The 27,290-nt window shown below is 50.1% G+C and overlaps 1 protein-coding gene across 1 annotated transcript; it reads right to left on the reverse strand.

Annotated features, from left to right (window-relative positions):
* Positions 1-27,195, reverse strand: B3gat1 (beta-1,3-glucuronyltransferase 1). Its single transcript, XM_052188789.1, has 7 exons — positions 26,818-27,195; positions 9,670-9,769; positions 9,379-9,525; positions 5,105-5,613; positions 4,162-4,458; positions 3,205-3,305; positions 1-2,133 (listed from the first exon to the last, which is right to left on the reverse strand). Exons 2-6 carry the CDS (start codon positions 9,671-9,673, stop codon positions 3,219-3,221), a joined length of 1,044 nt encoding a protein of 347 aa, XP_052044749.1. The 5' UTR covers positions 9,674-9,769; positions 26,818-27,195; the 3' UTR covers positions 1-2,133; positions 3,205-3,218.
* Positions 27,196-27,290: the final 95 nt, after the last annotated feature.

The following is a 27,290-nucleotide window of genomic DNA, read 5'->3' on the forward strand; positions in this document are numbered from 1 at the left end:
TTACAACTGTTAAAAACCATATTTGACTTTTAATTTTGAAAACAAATTAAATACAGTTAAATAAAAACAGACCAGATGGCGCAGCAGCTCGGGCTCCGCCCGTACTCCGGCCTCTGCTCACAGAGCTCCTGAACCCCTAGGGTAACTCCTCTGTGGCGGGGCTCTCCAGCAGGGGAGCAGGGGACAGCCAAGGTTTGGAGGGCAAGTTGTCATCATGGACCCAGTTCTGATTGGCAACAAACTCATTCCCGACAGAGATGAAGGCCGCAGTCTACCAGGGTTGTAATTTTAAATAAATACACATGCAGCTAAGAGAGGACATTACGTGAAAACAACTGAAGTAGCGTCTGCCAAAAAGTAAAAAATAAAAATCCCCATTTTTTTTGTTGTTGTTTGTTTTCAATTTCCTAAAAAGAGCACTGCATTCGGCTAAGAAGGCAGCCTCAGCAGCCTGTTTGACCTTGACGTCACTGACAGTTTCTGTGAATGAGCAGTAGGGTGCCCAGACATGAAATCACCCACCGGATAGATTTCCTGTGCCCCTCATTTGATACCAAGGGGTAAATTTCCAAAACAATATCCAAAGTATAAATGGTTAGGGGGAGATGTCCTATAGCGTGGCTGTGGGGTCTGATCCCATCAGGTGGTTTCCTGAAGTCTGTAAGAAGTTAAATCCATTTCAAAATGGGCAGCTGCTGCTATTCTCTGAAAGTTAGATATGTGGACTGAGTCTAATCCACCTGAAAGTGGATTCTGAAGGACCCAGGCCTTCCTACGAGTTTTAATGGAGCAGGGGAACTGTTAGCAGTTAAAAAATAAACGCCTCTTCAGTGGGCTCGCGCCCTTTCCTTTCCCCCAATTGGGAGGAAAATTGTGCTTCCAACTTGTAGAGCTGGAGTGAGATTACCACCAGAGGGCCCCATGCCGCCAGGATCAGGAGCCTCTCAGATGCCAAACAGCCAGGCAAATGCTTCTCTTGGGCGGGTGGGTAGGTGTACCAGCCTGAGCATACTGTTCTATCTGGGGTGGAGAGGGGGCGGTGGGCATGAGGCGGGCTGGGTTTGCACGCTTTCCCATTCGGCGTGAGAGAGAGTGATTCCCAAAGCTCATGACTCCTTTCCTTTCAGTGTTCAGACATCTGCTCTTGATCTTAAGCCCATGCTACTGCACCCCTCACAGCGTCGCCTCAGGAAAGGGCTGGGGTTTCTGGGCCTCACACCTCTTCAGGAAGAGCTCGGCCTGTTTATTACTGTTATCTCTGGCCCCGAGATCTGTGATCCTCAGGGGTTTCGGGAAGAGGGCAATTGCCTCCTCAGTCCAAACCCAACAAGGGGCATGGCAGCCCAGGGGTACTGGAGAGGCAGTGTGGACATTGGGGTGACTTGGTTCTTAATCCAGGTCAATCCGTGACCTGTGCTGGCTCTAGGCCCACCACCTCGCTGATTCTGGCACAGGAGGCTTGAGGGACACGGGAAAGGGCTTTGTTCTCCTACAGCCTGAGGTACAGGGGGAGCTGTAGGTCAGCCCAGGCTCCCCCAGTGCAGGGCTGGGTGCCCGGTGGGATCCAAGACAGCCTTATGCCCTGTAAACATGAACCAGAGGAGAGCCAGAGGTATTTCTGATTTGGGAGCGGCTCTGAGGAAGAGCAGGTGTGAGAGGGGAGTGTTGGGGCATCTTGATGCCCCAGGCTGCTCTCTGGTCTTCAGGATGTCCTGGCTGGGCACATGCTGTGTAGTCATGCTGGGCCCAAGAGCAGGGAGCCATGGAGAGCCATGCTGCACTCAACAGTGGGGTTTTCCGACCTCCCTCACCCCAGCATCACTCCAAGGCAGGGTGCCCTGCTCACACAGCCCCATCAATGCAGGAAGCTTCCAAGGAGATGTGCTGAGCACAGGCTTTGCTGGCAACTGGAATCCCCAGCTCTCGGGTTTTTAAGCCCCTGGCCATGTTGATGTAGAGAACCACGGGTCTGGGATTCTGTGCTTAAATTCTGTCTTTTATTCTGGCATCAAGCTGGGCTCTCTTGGAAGCCCTCAGAATACACGAGAGGTGTTCCTCTGGAGTCTGCCTCAGAGTGACTATCAGCCATAGGAGAGGACGGAAGGCCGAGATCAGCGTCTGAGAAGGAGATTCCTGTGTGGGGAAAGTAGGAACAGCAGGGGTGTCAGCTTGAGGGCAAGGTGGAGCTGGAACTGCAAGCAGAACAGAATGCTTGATCCTAAGCCCCTAGAGGATGCCACAGAGCCTTTCTGGGTTCCCCTTGGAGACAGTTTTGAAAAGCAAGTGATGGCAATTCTTCTAGTAACATGTGAGGGCAGAAGATGGATGAAGCTCTGTACCGAGGCATTCTGAGATGCGCCAGTCAAAGATTTCAGGTTTTTGGATGACACCCTGCAGTCCCAGAGACATGCTGTCTGCAGATATACTCAGGCAAAGATCAATATATTTGTCTGCTTTGAGCCCCTGGAGGGTGGGGTCTGGAGTAGTGAATCCTGGTATATTGCTTCCGAGAGGCAAGAGCGCAAAAGGCCCCTCAAAAATACTTAGCCTGGTCAGTCACTTAGCATAAATCTATTGGGTTAATGTGTCACTTTGGGTAAGTTGTTTAGCTCTCCTGACAGCATTGTCACCTCTAAAGTGTAGGTAGATACACTGGCCTAACCCAATGGGATGTAAACAATACAAAAAATAAGACCTATTGCATAGGCTCTGTTACGTGCCAGAGACTGGTTTCAGTGCTCTCCACCAAAGAGAAAGCCAGGAGGAGAGCGCCCACTCTAGGCAGAACAGAACAGTGGCGCCCTGGCGTAGGTGTGGGCTCCAGGCTTATGCTTACTGAGCCCTTTCACCTGCTACCGAGAGCTACAGGGCCACTGATCGTCTGTGGTGCGTCCTCACCACAGCTCTATGTTGGCGGTTATCCGCAGAACACAGTGAGCAAGTCCACACTGCACCCTGTCACTGTGGGCCACACCCCATGGCCAGCAGGACAATAACAAGGAAAGAGATGCGGGTAAGGATTCAGCTCTACACATGGAAGCAGCCAGTTAGTTGTTGGGGACATGATCTTTGGCCACACTTCTCCTGCTCACATGGGTCTGGTTCTCCCACAAGACCCAAAGGAAAAGTCTTTGGAGATGAAGGGTGTGTCCCAAACGAGTGCTGCTTGTCTACTGTACCGGCCAGTCTAGCCTTCTCTCCTACCTGCTTCGTTAGTTTCAGATCTCCACTGAGGGGTCGGTGAAGCCCTTCTTTCCCTCATTGACCAGCACTGGCTTCTCTGTTCGTGTGTGCCAGACCAGGATCTGCATATCCGGAGACACAAAATAAGATGGAGGTGATCCTCAGATCATGCTGCCGCCTCTGGCTCCCCTCCATTCATGGCAGGTCTTCCTTCCTTCCTTCCTTCCTTCCTTCCTTCCTTCCTCCTTCTTCCCTCCCTCCCTTCCTTCCTTCCTTTCAAAGATTTATTTATTTATTGTATGTGAGTACACTATAGCTATCTTCAGACACACCAGAAGAGGGCATCAGATCCCATGGTTGTGAGCCACCATGTGGTTGCTGGGATTTGAACTCAGGACCTCTGGAAGAGCAGTCAGTGCTCTTAACCGCTGAACCATCTCTGCAACCCTGTGGCAAGTATCTCTTTTGCCCCCTTCCTTTCCACCTCTGCTCCGCAGCAAGGTTTTTCAAACAGTCCTTCATTCATCCTCTCTTTCTTGCTGTGTGTATATGTTACACAGATACACATAGATGTTTTTCAGAAGAAAACATCTTCTGAAAGCAAGGAAATCTAAAGCTATAGAAAACAGACACATCTCAGGATTTCCCAAGTCTGCATGTGTGTATCTGTCTATGTACTTGCATACATATGCAGGCATGCCTGCGCTGTGTCTATGTGCATGTATGCAAGTGTGCACCTTCACTAATGTGTGCATATGTGTGCTCAGCAGGGGTCATAGACTCTCCTATGGAAATCCTCAATGGAAACCCCTCCCCATTTCCATGCCTATTACTGTAACGACATTACTCCCGATAAGATACCATCTTGGGTGAGGACTGAAGACAAGCAAATCCTCTTCTTCTCCCTCGATCTACAGAACGTCTAGAGCTGTGTGAGGTGCTTGCATTACCAACCATCAGCTCTGAAGAGGGTCTTACCTTGGTACAGTTTGCTGCCTTGGGCTCCAGATCATTGAGGGTGACAAGTTCTCGAAGGAGACTGCTTTCCTGGTAGCCTCCCTTCACACCACGTAGCTTAAAGTAGGCCTGGCTTCGTTGCAAGATGAGCCGGAGGTTGACTGCAAATCCAGCCATGTCTATTGCAAAGGGCCGGTGGGGGTCGAAGACTGTCTTCCAGCCAACCACTTTCCCTGCCCCATTCACCCGTGGGGCCTCATACCGAAGGCCACCAACGAAGGCCACAGGCCACACGGACACCCTTCTTGTGCTGCGCATCTGCAAGGTGGGAACCTGAGTCAGGATATTTGAATCTAGGATGAAAACACTACCTATTCCCACAGGAGGTGGGTCACACTCTGAGTGTGTGGGTCCCCACCAGCCTGGCTTCCAGACCTGCTTCTGATTTCTAAAGGAAAACCCTAGAGGATTCTGACCAGGCTGCATGCGAGTCAAGGTGTTAGTCACCTTATCAATAGGGCACAATAGTCTTTCTTCCCTTGTACAAGATCTCTCAATATTGTCATTTTAAAATTTAAAATGAACTCCCCTCTTTAAAACTTAATGGAGATGCTCCAACTGGCCACCGATGAGGATTCTGGTAGCCATGTTAAATGACCCCATAAAAAGGTCTCTTTCAGAGAACAAATATCTAAGGTCTGAATTAGGGTGTGGGAGCTATAAGCCTTAAGTCATTCCTTTAAAGGGCTGGGTTGATTTAACCTTTACTGAGAGTTTGCCATTTCTTTTTCTGGTTCTCTGCAGTGTGCAATGAACCTAGTTTAGGGCTCCCTATATTTGTCAATGCATGCCACATTGTCCCCTCATGGGGACTATCCTCTGCTCTTATCTTGGTATGGTCCCAACATCCTTCAGTCCCCTGGCGCCCCACCTGCTCCTCTCCCTCCTCTGGTCCCTAGCGCACCTCTTCAAAGAGCTCCAGACTGTACGTGTTGTCATCATCCGCGAAGTACACTACGCCTGGCTGAGTAGAGTTCCGTGGGAAGGTCTCCCGCAGCCAGCGCAGGGCCAGGTTGCGCTGCATGGTGCCACGTGGGATGCGAGGGTCTCGGGCATCGCCTCGCAGCTTGTAGTTGCGTGGTGTCTCTACGTGCAGGTGTGTGTAGTTGAGGCCAGTGTCGCGCAGCAGGCGCGCTGTGAGGGGCGTTCTGCGTGGAGCGTCCTCCACCACCAGCCAGTGAAGGTTGGGTACATGCAGTAGTGTGTTGGCCATTCGCGTCAGCTCTGCCTTCTGCACCGGTCTACTGTAGGTGGGCGTCACCACATGGATGGTGGGCAGTGTGTCGGACCACGGTGGCGGCCTCGTGTACACGTACTCTGTACGCACCACCTCCACGATGTCACGGTCGGACATGCAGTACTCCCTAGGGTCCGCACCGGGTGGCACCTCATGGCGGGGGTCACTTCCCTCATCTGCAGAGGTGGGAGAAGGTGGTGCGGGGAGGGAGGGGGACGAGGGCGCTGGCCTGGCTCTGATGTAGGGCTTTCAAAGTCACCCACCCTTCCAAGACAGTCCCTGTTTTCTGCCCCCCTGAAGAACCAACATCAGGGCCTGCCTTCTTGCTTCCATCTTTAGACCTGAGGTTCCAACCTACGGACCTGGAACTCTCATGAGAATTTCCTTAGTTTAGATTCCTGGGATGACCCAGAAATGACCCCTTCATCATACCTCACACGAGTGTAGCTATTTGAATGCAACTGGTCACCTTCCAATCATCTATCTCCCAAATGAAAAAATATGTGACTCTCACCTCCAGGGTCTCTTCCTCATAGGGCAAAGCTGACCACATAGCAGAGATGAACAGCTATGTTCTGTGGTGTGGATTCCACAAAGCCAGAAAGTGGTGGGGGTGGGTGGCCACGGTTTGGATCTCAAAGGGAACGTCAAGTTTCACACAAACCCTCTAGTCAAGTGAGGCCTCTCTCTCCTGGCTCATGTAGCAGTTCTTTGGATTTGGGTACACGGTATAGCATTTAACTACTGCATTTGGTTCCAGTGGACTATACTCTTATTGTAGCTGACAATACAGTTTCGAATCCTGAAAGCCCTTTGAGTTTAGACATTCTTCCTTTTTTTTGTAGACACTTGCTTAGGTTTTCCATTATTCTGATGTTTGCCTCCCAATTTGTACTTTCTAGACACATTCCCTTGTTTCTCTAGACCTATGAACAGCTCTCCTGTCCTGGTGTCCACTAAGTGGTTTGCATCTACAGCCCCAGGACACCAGGAGGGACAATGACACTGCAGAAGCCTGTCCCTCTGGACACATGCACACAGACAGGGGGACAGCCATTACTTTCTTAATTTTTTTAAAAGCGACCTGTTTCAAGTTGGGCAGTTGTGAAGATTTCTTACATCTGGACTATCCTCCTGGGTAGGGAACCTGGCAGGCCTACTAGAAGGAACAGTCAAGGCTGTTAGTGTTCCTGATTTCAGGTCCTGGATCTCAAAACTTTTGGATTTGAAGGATTCATGAGTCAAGAAGCAGTCACTGCTCACACGTATCTCAGTGGGAGTGACAATGGCTAGAGGGCAGACTTGGAAACTTAGGCTCAGATCCTGCTGCTTGCTGTGACAAACTGTGAGGTTTAGAACAAGTTTCTTCATTTCTGGAGCCTTGATTTCAGTGGCCACAGAATGGAGCTAGTAATATTAACTAATGCTTGTAGCATCTGCTTGATGGAGCTATTGTGTAGCTAACAACACACATTAGGGCTTGGATCACGACTAGGCACAGTCACTATCAACTCCTGCATAGGACACTAGCTGACCTGCTTCCTTGTGGCCCCATGCATTTATGGAGAGGATGGTAGGAGCAAGCCACAAGAAAGGGCTAGAAGGTGGACACAGAGAGGGTGCTGGGCCACGGCTCCCTGTTCTCTCCTATCACCGTTAACAACAGGCCATTTTACAAGGTGTGAAGTCCAATGCGGATGAGCCCAGATAAGCCACTTCTGTCTCCCACAGGATGCTTACAAGCTAATGTCACAAGGGAGTCTGATACACAGATTTCCCTCGATTTCCCAGATGAAATGCTGAGAGAGAGAGAGAGAGAGAGAGAGAGAGAGAGAGAGAGAGAGAGAGAGAGAGTGTGTGTGTGTCAGGGAGTGAGGGAGACTGGCAGAGATGGAACTCATCAACAGGGAGCTTTGGGTTAAATTGAAAAGAAACAATGTTGAAGAAAAGGGGTAATGTCCAAGGTATTCATTCTGACCAGGATATAAGAACTTGTTTATCTGGTAGTTGATAATATTTTTGGAAACTGGGGTTGAGGGTGGAGGTTTACAGCCATTTTGTAGAGCCTTCTGTCATCCAGATCATGCTAAATGGGAAAGCCCGTGTCCTGGGGAAGTTCTCCAGGTGTCAGGGCCTGATTGAAACCTGCTCTCCATCCTTCATCCTGGCTTCAGAGATTTTGCAACTCTGAGTCCTCAAAGGATTTGTGTGCCGTCTCTGACCCTCACTCTGCCAAGAGGACAACAGACATTATGTCATTTTATATATGGTAGTTTTAACTCCCCTGGAATGATGTATTCACAGGATAACCGTGATTCTAAACTGACAAGCCCCAAAGAGAGGCACTGGGTTGTGAGCAGGGATGACATCATGCCGAGTACCAGAGTGCCCAGCAAGGGCAGTGGGGCTGGAGTAAGAAGATTGGGGAACTGCAGGGAGGTTGAAGACTGACTGTGTTCTGTGTGTGGACAGCAGAGCATGGGTTGTGACCTGCACACAGTTGCAGCCAAATCAGTTTCCGTCTCTGACTACAGTGGCTTCCCAGGTCTTACCACAGAGCATCCCTCTGTTACAGAAAAGGCTTGTACACTTTCCTTTTTCCTGTTCCCAGGAAAGATGGTACACATTGCAGTGGGAGAGCCTGTTGCCTGTCGGAGTGTCCCAGCTAGGTGGCGCGGAAGGTAGCTTTAGTAAGACTGAGTGAGAGGTAGTTATATGTGGGAGGCAAGGCAGGCCTGAGGGTGGAGATTTGGGTGTGAGTAAAAGTGACGTCTCAAGACTTGTAGACAGATGGGCATTATGCTCCTCCCGGCTTTTCTGATTGCTCTTGGGAAAATGCTTCCTTGCCTCAGGCCTTTACCCAGTCAGTCTTCTAGCCAGGAAAGTTGAAAGGTTTTACAGCACAATAAAAGCTGGGCTGTAGCTCTACAGATACAACACTTACCTACCACACAGTAACCTTTGGCTTGTCTCTACATAATTCAAAATTAAAACAAAACCAAAGACACTCCCTCGAACCACAATATAGGCCAGGACTCTACACCTTCCTTACTGCATCTCCTGTGTGGCCCATCCTTTCATACTACAGAGCTGGGTATGCATGTTTGTTTTGATTGTTTAAAATTTGACACTGCTTTGACAGTTCAGAGCCTTGTGGACTTGAGAAAGGACTGTTTTTCTCAGGGGTACCTCTTTTCTAGAAATAGTAAACAACTGACCATATTCTTGCATCTTCATCACACTACCCACACAGCCAATCTTCCTCTGGCTTAAAATCACCCGAGACCCAAATACAGGACAGGTGAAACCATGCTAATATCCAATACCCCACAGAAATCATCCAATTAATCTACATTTGAACCCAGTGCATGCTGGTCATCTCAACACTGGAAAGGCAGAGGCAGGAGGATTGCCATGAGTTTGAAGCTAGTCTGGGCCACATAGTGAGTACTAGGCCAATTAGCCTTATATAGTAATATAGCTGTCTCAAGAAAGGAACATCTGGCCAAACCAAGCCATCTGCTTCTGAGCCTGCTTAGCAGCTTCTATGACCTTTCTCCATCTGAAATGACCACATCATAGGCTTTGTCCTAGCTTCTGTCACCCCCTCTGCCGCGTGACTAAAGCCCAGTGCTTCCCCATGCCTCATGTATCATGGCATACCCACTCCTCTTGGAAACCACAACTCATACTTGAATAGAATAAATCCCAGGTACTTAAAACAATGTGTGTGGGGAGATGGGGGGACAGAAAGAAGAGGAGAAGGGAGAAGAGCAGGAGGAGGCTTTCAGTGGAGTCTTAGAAGGCCCCGAATTCCCCCAGGGTAAGATCCAGGCCCAGGTGTGAAAAGCATGATAGGAGGGTAGTTTTCATTACCAAAACCAGGCCAGGGTGGAGGAGGGGTGGGGGTGGGGGTGGGGGTGGGATGGGGGTGGGCTCACCCTTGTGCACAGCAAGCAGAGGTGCGAGGCTGCTCTGGTGCCAGACAGTGATGAGCAGTGTCCAGGGAAGCACGATGAGGACAATTGCAAGGATGTCCCGTCTCTTCGGCATCTCCAAGGCTGGCTGCACCCACAGCTCCTCGTTACCTGAGCGGTGGCAAGGTCGGGGGAGGGTGGCCACGGAGCGCCGGCAGCACAAGGAAGAAAAGAATAGGCATGGGCCGGCCGGCCAGGCACAGGGAGGAGGAAGCCGAACACTGGCTAATAACTCTCACCAGCGCTCACACCCACCCATTGCGGAAGCGAGTTTGCAGAGTTCAGGGACTCTGATGGGCGTCTGCGAAGAGTCAGTTAGTCCAGGGCGGGGTCAGGAATCTTCAGAGGTTGATATCTGTAAGAGAGAGCAGTGGTGGATGAGCCAGAGATGTGAACAAGGATTACAGTGGCTGTGCTACTCCAGACCCACAGCGTCCAGAGTTTCTCAATGGACCATCCATCTCCCCAGAGCCTTTTCGGTATAGCTGTCTGGGTGAATGAGCCTGTGTCCTTCCCGTGAGAAGCAGACACCTACAAGAGCAGTGCTTAAAGATACAGATTTCAGAGACATTGGCCATGGTTTATTCCTCACAGACCTGAGCAGAAGTTGTGGCTTTTGGCCAGTTCCATCAACTCTGTGCTAGTCTCTGAACTACTGATCAGTCACCTGCTATCCAAAGCTGTTCTCACAATCAAATGAGTTAATTCTCAGAAACCACCCAGGGTGGTCCCTGACTGAAATGTACCAGAAACTCTGGCTGCTATGCTGTTCATATTAGCATAGGCCATTCCTTCATAGCATCGTCTCAGTGTAGTGCTTAGCAGACATCCTTCAAGGATAAACAGAGATGGACAGGGCTGGACATCACAGGGAAGAAGACCTAAGGACCCTCCTCTGTTTACGTCTGCAGGGAATTCTTTTAGGGCACCTTCTTCTCACAGAATGAGCCTCAGGTCAGAGTTGAGCATTAGCAAGAGGAGGGGCTGTTCTCTGAGGAGCTGTCAGGTAGTTGGGAGACATTTCAGAGCCTGAAGAAAGACCCTTGCTATAGAACAACCCGATGGGCCTCACTCCTGGTCCTGCAGAGATCTGCTAGTAGATTGTTTGGGACCTTGGGTTCCCTTGTGACAGGAAAGTAAGTATAACCAGCTCATAGCTCCCTTGGGGATGGTCACATCCTTTCCTCCTCTTCCTCCTCCCCATCCTGGGCATCCGCTGGGTTCATGGTAGGTAGGAGCACTTGGCACTCTGGCTGGCCCTCAACATGTTCATCATGCTAGAGCCCATCATTACCCTGTAGACAGTCACTCCAGAGGCCATATTGTCTGCCCCAACTCAGTCCTCATGTGCTCTTGGTCTTGGCCAATGTTGAGAGTTATGGCCAACCAGAACATCCTGTGACCCAGTTTTGGAATATTATACATTTTTTCTTCTTCCCAGGTCTGGGTGAGCCAGCATCCCATGTCCAGCCCTTCTTAGGAAAGACTCACAGCTCCTAGAATCAGTGTCAGCTGCCCCCATATCTCTCCTTAGGGAATGAAAACAGGGGTAAATGTACAGTGTCCGCCCCCCATGGATCTGGTCTCTCCCTCTGGAATAGACGTTGGGATTTGTCTTGGGGCAGTGTTGGAAGGTGAAGCCTGTGAGAGATGATTGTGTCGTTGACAGGGATTGATGCCTTTCTCGATCCTTCGAGAGCAAGTTGTTCTGAAGCAGGAGAACCACCTCTTATGCGGCTCTCTACCATGTCGGTCCACTCCTCATGTTGCTTTTCTCTATGAACAGAAGCAGCACACAGCCCTCACCAGAACACATGTTTGCACTTTAGCTTCCAGAACCACAGAGCAAAAACCTCCTGTTCTTTATAAGCAACCCAGTCTTGGGTATTCTCTTACAGGAACAGACAACAGACCAAGAGAGGGAGGTCACGTCTGGCTGGGCTTCAGAAATGTCTGCTCTTCAAATGAGCCTTGATTGGGTGACAGTTCTGAGTCCAGGTTGGGGAGGTGGAAGAAAGAAGGTGGACGTGGCATGGTCTTGGGCTGTGTGGGGTGCTGTCTGGTTTCTATGGCTTTCTTTCTGGGCAGGTGTTTAGACCTGTAGCTCATCCAGCCTCCCTTATATCTGCCCGCGCCACGGCTCATGATAACTGTCTGTCCTACAGCATTCCTGGCGTCCTAGGACAAAGATGGCTGACACCATTTACATATGTACTCTGTGCTGTAGTCACAGATACCCCGAGAGGCAGGCACTGGTGTGTTTCTATTTGTATTTGCAGTCACTGAAGCAATACGGATAAGCAATTTGCCCCTGTTCAGAGACCAGATGATGGAGCCTGAAATACATGGAGGCCACGTGACTCCAAGCTATTGCCTGGATTCGTCTTAAGACCCACCTTCCTCCACCATAGCTACCTCAACTGTCAATCCCAGTATCTGCTGGATGTTGAAACAGGAAGAAGGAACAATGCTATGGGCATGATGTAGGGGGCTCCCGATCCATGTAGGAGTGTCTAATTCCATCATATTCTTTTTTGGTCAAAAAAAAAAATCTATGAAAGAAAAGGGAGGGGAGGCAGAGAGACAAGCTCTAAAAATAAGCTTAGCAATAAACCCAGTTGTGCATTAATTACTCTGGAAGCCATTACAGCTTGAAAACCCCATAACTTTAATGGAGGCTATTATAAGCATAGTGGCAGAATCGTGGAGCTAATTACCAGGCGGTTATTAAGTAGAGCAGAGAGCACCCCGAGACTTGGAGAACACCATCTGGCCAGCAGGGATGGGTCCACTGGTAATGGTGTCTGGCTGTGGGCAGGAGACCAGGGGTGCAGCCTGGTCCTACATTGGCCTCTCATACCAACGTGGTTTGTCCCACGCAGACTGTGGTCTCAGCCTAGGTTCGGAAGAATGTGGCGATTGCCTGTGGCATCACATGGATCTCAGAGTGGTTTCTGGGGCCTTGGATGGGGCGGGCAGAAGAAGCAACAGAAAGCTTGGAGAAAGGAGAAGGCAAGATGGAGAGAATAGGGTTCTGAAAAATAAGGAGCACTTGAAAGGGGCTTAATGGTGAGAAAGGACATGTCTGTGTGGACAGGTAGTGACTGAGGGTCTGCTGTGTTCATGGTTTCTAATGCTGTGCTCACACACTGGTTCATGACTCACCCAGTGACTGCTGGCTTCTCTTAATTACCAGCAAGTGCAGACACGAGGAACATCCATTTCCCTGGTGTTTTCCAAGCATCCCACAAACATGGACAAAGTCTATATTGTGGGTACAATGAAGAGCTCAGTGAGGCGTGGCCACTAGAAGCAAGAGCCAGGACAGTGTCAGGACAAACCCTGGGGTTACTGTGTTCATGTCCCTCACCTCTGCTTTTAGCTGTAAAACATGAATGTTGACGGGAATAATTCTAGTAAATTTTCAGTGCAGCTGTTTAACAACCTGAAGCTATGATGACTAGGGTCTGTGAGGATGAAGACATGTCCTACAAAAGGCAAGAGAGGTCAGTCCAGACTCAGTTTCAGAGGGCCGCCATTACAGCTCCCTGTGGAACTGGGTCACACTGAAAACCATTGTTGAGGAGAGCTAGTCACAGGATTTTTTTTCCTGCAAGCTTCAAAGAGCTGTGGTGTAAAGATGAAAACTGGGGGTGTCAGGGGCTCAAAGCACTCTATCATCCAAGGCCAAAGGAGAAGTTAGGCTGAACAGACTAGTAGTTGCTTGCCTGAGAGGGTCAGAGTAGTGTGAAACAGGGGCTCAGTGTTGGCCAATTCTATAGAGACAGAAAGGCTTTCTTCTGAGCCCTCGGGTATTTAAACAATACCCTGGGCACCTGAAGATGGGCTTATTGATCTCCACTTGAAAAATATTAATTGAGCATTAAGGATTTATGCCCAGTAATTCAGTACATAGTTAGCTTCTCAATTAGAGGAGTCTTGAAGATGTGTCTTCCAGATTGTACAGTGTGGTGTTATTCTCAGTGAGATAATTCTTGCCTAGTATGTGTGAGTTCCTAGGTTCCGTCCCCAGCGTCATAAAACAAATTAAAACAAACAAAACACCCATAAAACACTTTTCATCCACATTCAGAAGAATGTGCAGCACACTGGGGAGCCTGGAACTGACGGAGGTGACTAAACCTCTTTCTATAGGATCATAGCTTCTTAGGAGGTACTGGGACTGGGGACATTGGTGACTGGGGAGGTTCTTGGCCCTCAAAGGGATGGGGAGGAGAATAGAAGGATGAGGTAAATTGTGAAGGTGGTGAGGTGTTGGCCCTAACCTCAGCATCTTTCTTCCCTACCCAGGGCCTCTCCATAGAAACAGAGGCACAGACTTTGTCCCAGAGAGCTACAGGAGCCCCTAATGGGATCAAGGGATTAGTATTGATTCTGCAGGCACTGCTCAGGAAAAGCCCAATGCCAGAGGTAATCAGCTTGCAGCCCAGTCAATCCATACTTCATTAACCCAGCCCCAGCCCTTCAGCCATAGAAATGCTGTCTCGGGCCCACACAGTTTCTCCTGGGGCGCAGGGCATAGACATTGACTGCTCCTGGTATGACAATCCCTTAAATACATAGGGGGCATGCGGAGCCTTCTGTTCTTCCCTCAGATGGGAAGGAGGGGGAGGGGCCTTCTAAGAGTTCCACTCTGAATCCTACCTTGACACATGGCAGGCTTGTAAAGCTAAACCTTTTGGTGGTCACAAATGCTCTGCATGGTAGGCTGGAGACCTTGTCCCCACCCGTCATAGGAGGACGTGAGAGCTCAGGGAAGCTCCCTGACAGGCTCAGAATCTCAGTTTAAAATGTAGATGAGGCTGTGGGCCTTGACTTCTGTTCCCTCAATATCCACTGCACCTCCTTTATTTATATTGGTTCTTCTGGGCCTCACTTCCTGGCCCTCCTGGTCCATCTTTGGCCCACATACTGGAGATTTCTGCATCAGTAAGATGCTATATGGTTCCCAAGACTACAGGGATTCTTTGATTCTTTATCCTACCTGTATACTGCCTGGAGAGAGGACGGACCAGACTAGGAAACGGCTATGAACAACTTTCTTTGTGGCCTGGCCCCTGCTGCTGGGCACTTGTAATACGTATGCGGGTCTGATCTCCCGTCATTGTGTCTCCTTCCAGCTGGGACACCAAGCCGAGGACTCAGGGAGAAGGGACATTGAGTCATCCCAGATTTGGTGTAAAGAATCATTTTCTTTCCTGTCGGAACCCCACACGGTTTGATTTTTTAAAAGGGTAATTCCTTTGATTTTTTTTTTTCTGGAAATGGCCTTGAGTTATATTTAGATTATTATTATGTTAAAAATGAAAATAGGGTTTTAGCTTGGCATGGTTCTCGGTGAGGCCAAGTCCTCTCTAGTCCATGGCAGACATTAAAACAGAATAAATAATGGTACCAGCTGGGTTTCCTGAAGCTACCTGGGTCATGCTAGCTGTCTATAGACCAAACGACAAAAACCATCCTTTTTCCGCAGAGCTAATGTACAGGAGGATCTGGATCAAACACCCATATTTTGTTCTGTGGAGCCATCACATGTCCATGGGTATGAACAGGCAGAGCATCACCCGATAGCTCCCTGCTTCATGCTTGAGGATGAGCAGAGGCAAGCAGACCACAGCAGCTGGAGCACTGCTGGAGAACTGAGCACCAGTTCAGAGCCACCACCATACAGCAGAGGTAGGATGTATGACTGCGTATGCTGAGGGGACAGTGGTTAGGTGGGGGACAGTGTCAGTGGCTAGAGAGCATAGGGCCACTCAGCCCCTGCCTCCACGATGTGGGGGACAGTCTATCTCCCTACATCCTAATCTGAGGGAGAGGTTCAGCCTCACCCACCTCCTTGGCCCTTCTTCCTGTTACCTCGTCTCCCTTGCATGGGCTTCTTCCGAAAGACACGCTGACTTTATGGAGGGACCGTCACCATCCACAAGGGAATCTACTTCATTAGCTATCGCTGTCTAACAAATTCCTAATTACTGAGGAACTTAAAATAGCATGTATCTGCTATCTTCAGTGTCTGAGTCAGAACTGCAGGCCTGTGTCCTGTCTCACCAAAGGATTGGCTGGGCTGCATTTGTATCTGTGAGCTGGACTGGGGAAGAATCTATTCCCATGATTACTCAGGTTGGCAAAACTTACTGGCTCACAGGTGGGTATCTCCTACAGGCTGTCTGGGTCATAGTTCTTTGTCATATGCCTCCCCCTTTTGTCTGACCTCCTACTGTACCAAATCAGCAAGGGGAGAGTCCAGAGCTAATTGGAGTCCTACATGGTGCACTGTAGCTGTGGCAGTAACAGATCAATATATATATTTTTGGCACCTTTGTGACAATGAGAGGATACTGATGTATGAACACATGGAGTTACAGATCACGTGGGCCATCTTAGGGGTCGTCTGCTTACCACAAGCCACCAGGTCATTCTCTTCCTCCTTTGAGCTCCTGAGCTCTTGCTCAACCATCCCAGATCCCAAAGATAACACCAAGGCTCAGTCAAGCCATGTGTTCTACCATTGTCTACTATCGCTCTGCCTGCTTCTTTTGCTTTCCTCTGCCTGGAAAGAAGGATCCTTGGTGGCTGGTGCAAGGGTGCATGAGCTTGGGTCCTGGGCATCTTGTGGACCTCTCTTCTCTTTTGAGCCTTCATTTTCTCATGGGAATAAGATGGTGTTTCCCCAGGTAGATTATTAGGTAGTTAGGAAAAAGTTAGCATAAACAATCTGGCATGTATTTGGTACTGATAAACAGACACTTCTGTAACTGTTATCTGCCCAGCCTGTGAAGGGTCTGGCTTGGGATTCCTAGCTTGCTTCCCTCTGATTACTTCCAGTGAAACTCTAGGTGCTCCCCTAGGGCTCCTGTAAAAGAAGAGATGGAGGAAGAGATGGGCTAAGGTAGTCAGAGACAAGTTTCTTCTCAAGGACTAACTTTGGCTATACCACATGACTTGAAGCCATGCATAAGGTTAGTGTCAAGGCCCGCCCTGGGAAAGGGGCTTGCAAACGCTGTGGGAGTCAGTCCCATAGGACCTCTTCTACCCCATGACCCTTCAGATGTAAATCTGCCTCCCTTCTGTGGTCTCCACCCTCCTGTGCCTCTTTGTCAGGCTTCCATCAGAGTTTGATGTGCCTTGGGGCGAGCGCCCATGATCAGTGGCTATCATGGTAGAAGTCTGGTACTAGATCAGGCACGGTATTCCTACCTACTGCCCTCACGATGCTGATGGGGCAGAAAGTGTTCATCTGATGAAAGTGTCTCAGGTCCCTGCCCTTCATCTTCCTAGGTGTGATACTTCCAATCTAAATCAGGAATGGATTGGTATTAAATTTTCCATTCTGAAAACACTGTAAGCCTGATGGCAAACCACAGAGCACCTCCTGAGTGATTTCAGCGTGCAGGTGTCTCTTCTCGACACACATGTGTACTTGCACATGTGTGCACAGGTCTCCATGCCACCTGATGATAGAGCGTGAGGTTCCAGCTCAGTTCTGGTTATTGCCTCTAAGGTCTCTTGGAGAATCTTGTGATTGGGTCCCTGTTGGAATGAAAAGGTATCTCACGTACCCTTAGCTTCCAACACTCAGGCCCGGGATTATTATGAAAGGGCTGATGCTAACATGCCAGTTTGTTCTCTCTGCAGTGCAGGAGTAGGAGGCAGCCCTCTAAAGATTTCACGAGGGTGGCTTCTAAGTTCTCTTGTGCTGTTTATCTCATTTAATTATTAAACCCTGACAACCCCAAAGCATTTCTTTCTTTCAATATTTGAAGAAGCTGAGGCATGGGGGTAGGGGTTGTATTCCTCAAATGTCCAGGTAACAGGTAGTATGACTCTACCGCTTCTCTTTTGGCTAAAGTCTCTTGTGAGCTTCCTGTTGGGACAGTCTTCCGCCTGAGAGTGGCAAGTCCTCCTCTCAGCCCTGTGACAGACAGCTCTTCCCTTCTGGGTACAGCAGTTTCATGCTCAAATGGTAACTAAGAAGCTGAGGTTCCCTTACTCCTTTGACCTTTTCCTTAAAAAAAAAAAATCCAAACTAGGACCAGTTTGAAGGTGTGATGCAGTGATAAGTCACTGGAGTCAACAGATCATCCACAGGTAGAGTGTGGAATAGAGTTGGGTATCACCAGTGATCCAGGAGCCACTGCTTAATTCTGGTGCAGGAGCTGAGTGTGGGAATGAGTGTGGAGCACAGACAGGTGATTTTCTTTCTTTCTCTTCCCTGAGTGGATCACCAGTCTTGTCCCAAGCTTCATGACCAACCTTTAGGAGCCAGCAAATACAGCTGCCCTTCCTCCTGCATATGAACCCTGGGAGCTAGTGAGGCTGACTCGGTCCAAACAGGAGCATTCTCATATCTTCTCCCTACCCACCTCCCCTTATCCCCTGGAGACAGGCACAGGGACAGCAGTGTACTTCATTCAGTGCCACAAAGAGACCACACGAAGGTTTTGTCCTGCCTTTAGATTCTACACAGTATACCAATTTCTCTCTATTTATTTACCAATTCTGGTTTTGGAGAATCTCTCTACCCAGCCTATTGCTCTGCTTAGTGCCCCGCGAGAAGCCTGTGGGCTGCTCCGGACATCTGTGGGTATGGCTCTGCAGTTACTGAACACCCACTGGGCCAGCACTACCAATGGAGGCTTGCTTTGCGGAGGAGGAACTCAGCCTCTTTTGCTACCAGGCAGGCAGCAGGGACTACTAGAGCCACAGCTGCTTCAGGACAGCAGGAGCAGAAGCCGTGTGGGCAGCTGGCCAGGAGGCCACATCTCTCTCTGTGCCAGGCTGCCATGCACCAACAGTTGGCAGAGAATAGTCCTAAACTGAGAGGCACTGCAATGCCCTTAGAGTCTTTGGCTTCAAGACTGGGGGAGATCCTGCATCTGCCCTCTGATAACCTCAAGGCAGAGGACAGCCCATGGCTCTGCTGCCCGAATGAAGTGAGCAGTGAGGGTGACCATATGCAGGGTGGAGCCTGGAATGGATACCTACACCAGCCTTACTAGACCTGGGTATCGGGACCAAACAGACTATGGACCACAGACTGGGTCTAACCTTGGAACCAAGAATCTGAACCTTGAGCATGTTGAAATAGCAGGCAGAGCCTTTCAGGTTGTTGTGGGGCTTCTTACCCTAAGAGGAGGCTGGGTCAGCTGACACCAGCTTGCTCCCCCACCACTGACTTTCTCACTCTGATGCTCTTCGAGGCCATTTTCTGCTTCACATTCCCTTGGTGCTGAGGTCTGCGCCGTGTCTAGAGAAAGGTGCTGGCAAAGCAAGATGCCCCTGAGCCCTGCGCCTTCCCTAGCCTCTCCTTCACCAAGCCCAACCACCTATGATTGTACAGTCATCAAGGGTGGGGTTTTGTAAACAGCCATGATTTTGCCGGTTTTGATGTTTGTCCTGCAGGTCAAACCTGTGCATTCCCACGTAGGACCCAGGGCTCAACATGAAGGAGAAACAGCAGCAACGTCTCTGCAGCTCAGGCTCCATGACTGTATCCCTCGCAGGGCTATTTGTAGTCAGTTGAGGGAATCCATTGGAAGCATCTGGTTCACAATTAGCACTAAAATTACTTAGATCATGAAAAACATAATAGCAGTGGCAGCAAGCACTGTCCCCTTGTTTTAAAAACTCCAGGAGTGGGAGGGGCATGAGAAGGTAACAAATAGCACTATCAAAATACATTCTGTGTGTTCGTGAAAATCATAACGAAACCCGTTGTTACATAAAATTAATATGTGCTAATAAAAACTTTGGAAGTCACCACCTGGAAGATGAAGAGGAGGGGAACACTTCAGTTATTTCCCAGGGGTGGGTACCAGCTGCTTGCTGGGCAGTTTTTCCTCCTTCCTAGCATATTCCTCCTTCCTTACAGCTAGGCAGTGCAGAGACTTCAGATCCTGGGTATGTAGGTGGTTGGCAAACTGTAGCATGATAAATGGGGGTGACCCGGGGTAGGATGGCTTCTCACGTGTGGGAAGGTTATGTTGCCTGAAACCTGGCACTCTTGCCTGGTTCGCACTGCTTTTGTTCACAGCGTGCTCTTAACAATGACCCAAAGCCCTGTTCTGTTCTGTGCATTCTTCCTATGGTACGGGCTTTTTCAGGCTGAACAGCAGAGGCTTGGGACTAAAAGTCAGAGGAGGTGAGGGTCAAACACTGTGGCTTCCCTGGTGCTCTGATGCCTTCTAAAGAGTATTTCTTCTTTCCCCTTCTCCTGCATAGGCTAGTCCCATAGGATTTCCATTGATCCTCCAAGATGCCCACTTAAAGAAGAACTATGGATTTCTGTAGGTCCTATGGCTCAAGCTGTTAGTGTACTAAGGTATGTCAATGAGGATATATGACTGTATGGCCTCCTGAATGCAATGATTTCCCTGTCCTTTAATCTCAGGTTGTAGGTTCTTGGGGACTTTATTCTTGCTACCTCCCAACTCTAAGCTCCCCCTTCTAGTATGCCTGCTCTGTCCCCAAGGTTCATGCTGTGTGGCATCAGCTACCCCTACCGACAGGATAAGAAACAGTTAATATGATGTGCTCATGGTAATTGGTTGAGCATACTTATAAATGTGTTATTAGCCAGAGTGGCCAGCTTGTGTGTGCCACTCCTTGTAAACACAGCACGTATGCGTGTGATCGATGGAGGGTACCTTAAATCTAAGTCCTACGTGTGGAGATTAGGCTGACACTATCTGTGTTTGCTCTGGACTATATATTACATGGTAAACTGCAGGGTGGCTATGTATCACTGATCACCTCTCTGCAAAGAAGCCTGACTAGTGTAAGGCAGATTTGCCTGCTTTGTCCCCAGAGGGCTCTCTAGAGCCTCATGGGCTCTGGGCCAAGGATCCTGAAAGGGAAGATAGACTTCACCTTCAGGGCTCCAGGGAGTGGTAATGGCACAGGACATTGGCATCCCTCTGTGGCCAGGATGTCCATGAGGAGGAGTTCTCTTTGTCCCAATACGTGGCAAGCTGTTCAGCTTCTAGAACTGGGAAGGCCATGCTCATCTGGGGGAAGGGGTGCCTGAGGATCCTTAGGAAATACAAGATGGCTGGAGGGAACAAACAAAAGTCCAAACAGACACCAGATAAAATGGGGGCTCTCTTGCCTGATCTGTGTTCCCATGGCATTTGAAATATGACTTCGCACTGAGTACCAGTATATCTGCATTGTCTTTCCAGAACCAGAAAGGGCAACTGGGGCCAACCACCATGGATCTAGCACTTTGTTCTCCATCGTTTGGCAGAAGAGAACCAGTCCAGTGAGTGGACGTTGAAATGTGCATATGCGACAGCCTTACTTACAAAGAGGGGGAGAGTCCGACATGTGCCACCACATGGATGAATCTTGAGGACATTAGAAGAGAAATGAACAAGTCACAAAAGGGCAAATCATGTACGTTATACTCAAATGATGTGTACCTAGAGAGAGGCAGAAGCACAAAGCCGGCCTGGGGTGGTGATGCTCAACAGATGTAGAGCTTCCAGTTTGTAAGGTGGAGATGAGTTATATAAATCAGTGCCTGTATTTGACTACTGAACTGTACACTTAAAACGGGTAAGACGGTAAGTTTTATGTTACATATTTTTGACACAATGAATTAAAAAGAGCTTGTTGTACACATGGTCTATTTAGACCTGGCCAACAAGGACATACTCATAGGCCCAGGTCTCTCAAGAAGCAGGCCCAGCAAGCTTTCCCTGAAGCTGAGTTAGGCTTGGGGTCCTATGTGATCACAGTACGTTTCTGGAGTGTCCCTTGGGAATGCCACCGTGAAGAAATCAGTCCAGGGCACAGCGATGGGTGTACCCCTTAGCACAGTGGGTATTCGTAGGCAGCAGCCTGCAGCCTGGCATCAGAGGAGGCTGGAGCAGCGGCGGCTTGCTCTGAGCCACGGAGGGAGATTTATGAGGGGGAGAAGAAGTTAATATCGACAAGTGATGAGTTAGGAGAGTAATACGTCAGCTTAAGTTCAGAAACTCTGACGGAGAAAGAAAATCACATGCCTACCAGCTGTTCATCATCCTAAGCAGGCTGCAGAGCCAGGGTCCCTGGCCTGTGGCTGAGCAGAGCATATGCCAGCTGAGGGGGCAGGTAGGAAGGGTATGAGGAGGGATGCTGAGGGGGAGGAACCATCTACTAGGATGGCCACAGAAGTGGATCTGAGGCACAGCATCTTCCTTGATAAATGGATGACCATCTACCATGCTTCACTGGGGAACCAGCTAGAAACAGCTTCTGGACACAGCTTTGCTCTGACTGGGTGGGTGCCAGGGCAGTGGTGATTGGGGATGGCGAGGATGATCCCCAATCTCTGAGGTTCAAGCATATGTTTCCCCAATCAGAAGGCTACAGATCTAGGCTAGGAGTCATTAGAAGCCCCAGAACCAGATCTTAAGCAGCTGAGGATCCCAGCCCTTCACCGGTAGGTGTGTCTGCTCACCAAAGATATTAGGCTTCAGGGTGTCTGGAAAGTTAGAGTACGGTGGGAGGAGACACTTAGGTCTGAGAGGTCTTAAACAAGGGTGGAGCCACTGTGGCATGCGTCCCTTTATATTGGTGTAGGAAGTAGTCTGGAGTCACAGAGTCCAGTGCTGGAGAAGCCTGGTGGCACAGGGAGCCTTGGCATCCGTACCCCAGTTCCTTACGTGCTTCCAGTCTGCCTCCCTCACCACCACTCCCTGCCCTTGGGACACCAGTTTCCTGAAGGCTCCACAGAACGTCAGTGTGATGTGACTATTGAGTGGGCAGATGTGCTTTGGTTCATGGCCTCCAGACTTCAGAGGAGGAAACAGGCACTTCACAGGCTCTGCCATCCAACTGAGTTATTGACACAGTTATGTGAGCTCAGGGCGGTGTTTGCTCTTCCACTCATTCGGTTGCTGGGTAGGTGATGGCTGATTCCTGTTTGGCAGGAACCTTCCTGGCTTCTGCCCTCCATAGAGTTCAGGGACACGGCCTCCTGGGTTTGTTACGCTTAAGACCAGGGATGGAATAGGCCCAGGAAGAGCTCTCTCAAATCTCCTTATCCCACTCAGCAAGATGTCACATTGGCTGGCTTTGTGGATGGACTTAGGTGCTGTGTGTGTGTGTGTGTGTGTGTGTCAGAGAGAGAGAGAGAGAGAGAGAGAGAGAGAGAGAGAGAGAGAGAGAGAGAGAGAGAGAGAGCATGAATTTCCATTTTCCCCACCTCCAGACAGCAAAAGCAGCCCCCCTTTTAATCTGGCAGCAGTCATTTTAAGTAAGGATATGCTCCCAGTTGTATTTTATCTCCAGGGCTGTATTCTCTCTCAGGTCAGGAAACAGAGGGCCCTGGAGGGCTTAGCATTGCAGGCAAGGGCAAACGCTGATGGCAGACAGCCTGGCTCAGAGTGGGCTGCTCGGCAAGTACTTCTGTGAATTGCTAAATAAATGAAGAATACAAATTGCTTTCTATTTTCAAATAAAAAACAAGAAAGCACCCGCTACTGTGCGCTCTGAGCGATTAGCATGATGAACTGCAATGACTCATCCCCTCTTCACCATCTTAATATTACTCCCATTTCAGAGATGAGGAATCAGAGGCATAGTGGGGTAAGCGGTACCCCAAGGCCATACAGACAATATGAGGTGGAAATAGAATATGAGTCTAGCCTGGGACCATGGCTCCTGTGACCACATTATGGCAAACCCTCTGTGCATAGGTACACTCACAACAACTGTTTAAGAGCTTTCTGGGCTGCAGGCAGCGTTCTGAACATATTGTTCATGATGGGAACCGCTGGCCACAGGTGCAAAGGGAAGCAGTCTAGCTCACACCTAACAGTGGCTATCACAAGCTCTGACCCATAGTCAAACAGCTATCGGCACTCCTGAGCTTAGAGAGTTGAATCTGGCCCCAGTAGCCAGATCCTTTCCCTGCCCTAGAAACAAGGGAGGCAGGCAGGATAGAGACGGCAGAGCCTCACCCCTGCAATCCTGGTTACACTATGAAATTGGGGAGCTGGTCTCTGGTACTAAGTTACTCGTGACCACCAAGACCTCTGTCTCTGTCTGTTCTGCCCTTCATTGCTTTCTGACCCCTTTTTCTTCACATGAGCACATGATTGGACAACACAGTTTATGCACGGAGGGAGAAAAATCTTGCCTTGGTCATTGAGTAGAAGACCTCTGATCCCTTGGGCATGGTAAGTCCTACAACCTATCCAGCTCTCCATCTAGACTTTGATTCTCCACCTTAGGGATGGATATTGGTGATGGCAAAGCTGTAATCCCGGCCAGGAATCTGGCGCAGAGCCTGCCTCCTGTACTGCTGTCAGCTGGTATGTGCACAGGGAGCACAGACTCATTTTAATATTGGCCGGAGCTAAACCTCATTAGAAAAGTAAATTTGCTGTAGCTGCAGGGAAAAAAATGCCAGCAATCCCCGCAACCTTCCCAAAGCTAAATAGAAAGCACGGGGTTTAGACTGTTTCATGCAATATGTCCTCATCACCAGGTGCAGGGCCTGGGACCCAGTAGGTGCTTAGAATCACTGCGAGTGGACTGGATTCTGGGTGTCTTGTGGCCACAGTCACCTTTCAGCATGGAGAGTAAGTGGTCATGGATTTAGTGTTTATAAATCTCAAAAAAAATTTAGACTACCATTTGCTGGTATTATGGAATGATAAATAAAAAAAAACCCATTTGCTAGGTATGAAGGTATCATTCCTGCTGTTCTCCAATGGAGAGATGTTCTGGGTAATTTGGTTCTGGATCAGGAAGGGTAAGGTCCAATTCAAAGTCGGAGATTAGATTAACATAGGTTAAGGGGAGGGAGACCCAGATACTGGGAGAATAGGGGAGGGAAGCATAATGTATAAAAGATATCAATGAAATTAACATTCATAGCCCTTATCCTTAACAGTCTGAAAAGATGACACTTTCCCAATTTACAGACTGTCAGGGAAGCATGTGTTAAGAGGACTCATTTTTTTCCCTCAAAATCCACTTAGCTGGGGACAGATGCACTGACATGTAGGACCTCAGCAAGCCCTTCTAGAGGTCTTTCACTTCTGGATCATGACTATGTCTCCTAGCTGGTCCTTGGGGGATTTCCAAGGACCTGCGTATCTGGGGCCCTGACAAGGAGGATGGTACACGACGGGGGCTTCTCTCCCTCTTCCCTGGGTGTCAGGCTCATCCACATTCTGCCTCCTTCTCCATCACACACAGTGCCAGGCAAGAATGGCGAAGGCCAGAAGGCGAACAATCCTGAACACTGGGTGATGCTGCGGCAGGCGACTCTCCTTACTAGCCCTGGAATAGTTTGCTTTGTGACCTGTCCGTGCTGTGAGCCCCCCTGACTCCATCAGAGTCTTGCTCAGTAGACAGCGCACTAGCTCCAGTGAGAAGCCTCCCCAGGAGAGGATGCTTGACGATGTGTGCAGATTTGTAGAAGAAGGCTCGCACCTTGGCTAAGGCTTCCCTCTGCTTCCTTCTCACTGCCTCTCCCAGCCTCTGATTTCTCCTTTGGCTGAAGCCTGGCCTCTCCTACAGGCAGAGGAGCATTCAGGAATCCGGATTCCTCTCTTCTAGCCATGCTATCGCTGGACTCCCTGGTCCAGAACCTGGCTCCTTGGCCAGCTCACCCTCCTCCGTATCCTCTCCTTATAAAATCTCATCACTCTGGGCTCCAGGTCATGAAGGCACAATAGACTCCGTCCTCCCCAAACACGGTGGGAATAATCCAAGTCTCATGAACAGCTTGAGCAGAAGAAGTGGGAACTTGTTCTCTGCTACAGGCTCTCATCTGCAGTTGGGTCCCCTCTAGTGATTTTCCCGCCCAGGGTTCAGGTGGAGCATTCAACAGCACCTCACCCAGAAAGCACATGCAGGTATCCAACCACGCCCACAGGCACAGGGTGATCCCTAAGCCCTTGGGGAAGCAGTACAAATGGGAGCAGCGAGACAATGGCCTCACTGCCCAGCGCGGGCGTGCGTCCATTCATCTCCCTGGTCCCATCACCCTAGGAAGCGGTTTTTCTCTTGTTGAAAGGGGCAGAGAGGAGATGGAATGCAAGCCCAGGACCTTTGTGGATCCTGGAAGTGAACTGAGCAGAGTGGGAGGTTTTGTGAAGGTTTCCTGGGCAGGATCTTTGTCTGGCATGAACACAGAAAGGACTTGATGTTTGGTTCAATAGCAGTCACCAACTGAGCAGGTTCTAAAAGGAAATGCCTCCTCTCTGTAGTGACTCTCCACGGAAAGGGGAGATGTTAGGGACAGAAGACTAGAGCAACAACAGCCCTACACAGCTCAACACCCACCTCAACACCAGTCACTTGTGAAGCCCCGTGCTTACCATTTACACACACACACACACACACACACACACACACACAAACATAAGCACATGTACACCATTATTTCTGTGCTAGGCACATGGATATCTGTCTTAGTCACTTGAAATTATGCAAGATAGTCCAAAATCAAGATTCCTCTGGGCACTCCAGCTAAACTGGTCTCCATAAAGAAGTACCCAATCCACTGTCAACAAAAGGCCCTGCTCAAGGTCCTGTGCCTTAGAAATCTGGGGGTGAGGGGGGTCATCTCAGCCCCAGCTTCTATAAGCTGTCCAGTGAATGCACTAGGACTAGATCTGGCTAAGAAAGTGGTAGCTCATGAAACTAAGTTCCTGTAGGTGGGTGGGCTCTTGACCTGACCTGCTTAATAGGAATCTGACACTCGGGCTCCCTGAGGTGCTGGATCTGATACTTTTTCTCTTGCTTCACACGTCTCTGTTTCCTTTTCTGAACTTGTATGATCACGTGCACAGAGGAAGGTAATGACCTGGTCCTGCCTCCGTCCACTTTCCTGCACCGAAGGTCTCTAAAATTCACTGTCACTTCCCACCTCTCTCAGCTCCCAGCACTCACAGGAAAGATGCATGATGCTCAGCTCCCTTGAAAAGAATTAAATTGGCAATGTCCAGGAAAGGCAGAGAGATTGGGATCTCTGTCAGTGAGTAGGGGTGCAGCAAGAGCTGACCCCTTCTCCTGTGATCCCGTGGGCCACCTAGAACCACCTGCTGAGGTGGCAAGGGACAGAATAGCTAAGAGAAAGACCAGTTGTTAGAAGACTCAGAGAACCACCAGTTCTTGCCTTCATCCTAATGGAGCAGAGAGGGGCAGGCAGCATCCTAGCATTATTTCCTAGCCCCTCAGGTGCAGGCCCTGCCGGCCGGCCCTATTTCCCGATGTCCCTATTTTGTGCAACACACACACACACACACACACACACACACACACACACACACACACACCCCGCGCGCACGCGGGCGGACATGGCGTGGGTACTGATGGGGACGCATAAAGGGGCTCTGTGCACCGCGGAGGCGGGGGCTCAGGGCGCCGGACACTGACCTGCGGCAGCGAGTCCATATCGTCCCCGGCGCGGTCCATAGCGGGTGGCAGTCCTATGCCCTGGCCCCAGCGACCCAGGGCTGCTGCCCTGCGATGCGCGCGCTTCTCTCTCGGGGCGTTCTCCCGTTCCGTGCCCTCGGGGGCCACTTCATAGCCGCGGGCCCACTCGTCCGCAGCCCCGGCCAGCCCGCTGCCACGGCCCGGCTGCTTCTGGGCTCAGCCAGGCGGCGGCCGGAGCCCCGGAGCGCGCGGGAGGGCGCGGGCGGCGAGGCGCGGGGCGGCGATAGGAGCCCCAAGATGGGACGCGCGGGCTGGCCGGGCCGGGATGGCTGGGCGCGCGGCCGGAGCCCAGCCGAGCGGGCCAGCGCGTGGTGCCCTCGGCGCTGGCGGCGGCGGATGCGCGGTGCGGCCGCGGCTGTGACAGCGCCTCCCGCCCCGCCCCCACGCACCCCGCCCCCGCGAGCGCGAGCTGC

This window comes from Apodemus sylvaticus, chromosome 7 (assembly GCF_947179515.1).
Source record: "Apodemus sylvaticus chromosome 7, mApoSyl1.1, whole genome shotgun sequence".
NCBI lineage: Eukaryota > Metazoa > Chordata > Mammalia > Rodentia > Muridae > Apodemus > Apodemus sylvaticus.